Below are 2,217 nucleotides of genomic sequence, written 5' to 3'. Positions count from 1 at the left end.
TAGTCACCTGTTTCCTGCCTCACCATCTCATTGTTTTTTTGATCTCTTTCTTTCTCTTTGTGCAGGCATGCCCAGCATCCTTGACTGGACGGATGATGGCTTCAGCATGTGTTTTGGCGTCAACCACTTGGGGCACTTCCTTCTAACCAACCTGCTTCTTCCTCGCCTGAAGGAGTGTGCCCCCAGCCGGGTGGTGACCCTCACATGCTCCACTTACAAATACCAGAAATTGGACTTCCAGGACCTCAATTACAACTTGCTTCCCTTTTTCACCTACTGCCGCAGCAAGCTGGCGAATATCTACTTCAGTCAGGAACTGGCTCGCATCGCTGACGGGAAAGGAGTGACTTCATATGCTGTGCACCCTGGTAAAAACCTTTTATCAACAGTTCTCTTAAATCAGTTTTTATTATGTCTTCTTTCTATAATTTGCCTTGAGGTAGAATGGTTAAAAATTATAAAGAGATTTTGTTTTACCCTTCCATCTTTATCCTTCAAGAGGTACATTTTCCTAACAGAGCTTGCAGTTTTACTGTAAAAAAAAACAAAACAAAAAAACCCCTCTCCCCTTCCTTTTTATACAATATTTGGGAAGTCTCTTCTGGTTTTGAAAAGTGAGACCAATGTTGAATGTGGTTAAATCTGCATTGTTTCTCATAGCCAGCAGGGGGCGACTCCTGGTTGCAAAAAGAAGTGCTTAGTCTTTGAGAAAAAACTTTTCACCTTTCTTGATCTATGACTTGAACAACCTGTTGAGGTTTCAAGTGCAAGTTTCACAACTTACTGAATGAAACATGCAGTTGATTTTTTTTTAAATTATGGTGTCTTTAGAGTCAGAGAAGGCAATAAAGCAGGGTTTGCTTTCGGATAACTGTTTGGGTCTGCCGTGTTATTAATGAATCACGTTTCACATGAGCATAATCCATGGTTTTTCAGTCAGATCCACCTTTCCTCACGAAACCAATTAGAGAGAATGGCAGTATAGGAGATTATGATTTTTCGTTTTATTTAATTACCTGGATGAGGAAAAAAAATGGTACCATGCATGACAGCTGAAATTAACAGTACCAAAATCTTCCACCACATCTTGACTGTTTGATCCATTGTAGTGATGTACAGAGGCAAAAATACAAACTTGTGTCATTCAACTATTTAAAGACCTAAAAAGTTAATAATTATCCTCATATCTTGGATTTTTATGTTACTCCAGGTTTTGTGCAAAGCAGCTGGACATGCCACTACTCTTTCCTGTTCCGGATGCTGATGCAGGTGATCATGTGGATGTTTTTTGTGCCGTGTGAGATTGGAGCTCAGACTGTCATCTACTGTGCCGTGTCAGATGAAGCTGCCAAACGCAGCGGGGGGTACTTCGTCGACTGCCGACCTGCAGTGCTCCGTCCTTTTGCAAAAGATGCAGGTGTGGCCAAAAAGCTGTGGGAGGCCAGTGAGAGACTGGTGAAGCTGGCTTAACTGAGGAATCTGAAGGCACTTTTGAAATGACCTCACCTCTTCTTGTCCTTTTTCTATATTATTTATGCATATTTTGTTATGTTTTTGTGAACATTTTGCTTTGTAAATTCTCTTTTATGTACTTGTGTATTTCAAGTAAAATACTTTATTTTACAAACACAAATTTTTGTGGAAGACTTACCCTGCCTTATTTCTCTTGCATTTGTACATGAATATTCATTTAATGAATCAGTGACTTCATGGTTTAAACACTTGATTTATAGCATAATTTATGTGGTGATTGTTCACTCAGGCCGGGTTATATTTTGGTAAAGCAACCACAATAGTATTAGATATCTATCAGTATTAAAGGCTCTTCATAGTGAGTGTTACAGTTTTTAAATTGTTAATGAATCAACTTGCACCCCGGGATGTTAAGAAGATGTGGTGTCAGTTTTCCTCCAGGGAAGCTAATTTGAGTACTCTCAACTTTGCTGAATGGAGCTCCAGACCATAAAAACACAAACACTGTTAATCAAACAAAGAGATAAGTAGCGAGTCGATTGAAAAGGATATTTCAAATATAAGAAGCAAGTGGTGACAACACTGGAGAAAGACGGATGAAGAATGGTGCTTTACTGCTGTGGAACAAGAACAAGCTTGTGCACGCATATAAAGCAGTCTGACCACCTAAACAATATCAAGGCTGATTTGCTAACTCTCATTTCTTACTTGTATTATATTTAATTAGCAAAAACTCATCTGAAT

General features: G+C 39.2%; 1 protein-coding gene across 1 annotated transcript; it reads left to right on the top strand.

The window, feature by feature from the left end:
* The first annotated feature begins 66 nt into the window (after positions 1-66).
* On the top strand, positions 67-1,725 carry LOC102197038 (retinol dehydrogenase 14-like). The gene is made up of 2 exons (XM_005743118.2): positions 67-368; positions 1,211-1,725. The coding sequence occupies exons 1-2, from the start codon at positions 68-70 to the stop codon at positions 1,468-1,470; spliced, it is 561 nt and encodes a 186-aa protein (XP_005743175.2). The 5' UTR covers position 67; the 3' UTR covers positions 1,471-1,725.
* The last annotated feature ends 492 nt before the right edge of the window (positions 1,726-2,217 follow it).

Source organism: Pundamilia nyererei, unplaced genomic scaffold (genome assembly GCF_000239375.1).
Source record: "Pundamilia nyererei isolate P.nyererei 1_Seehausen unplaced genomic scaffold, PunNye1.0 scaffold00127, whole genome shotgun sequence".
In the NCBI taxonomy this organism is placed as follows: Eukaryota; Metazoa; Chordata; class Actinopteri; order Cichliformes; family Cichlidae; genus Pundamilia; species Pundamilia nyererei.
Note: the sequence above shows the minus strand (reverse complement) of the source record. Positions and strands in the feature narration are given on the sequence as shown.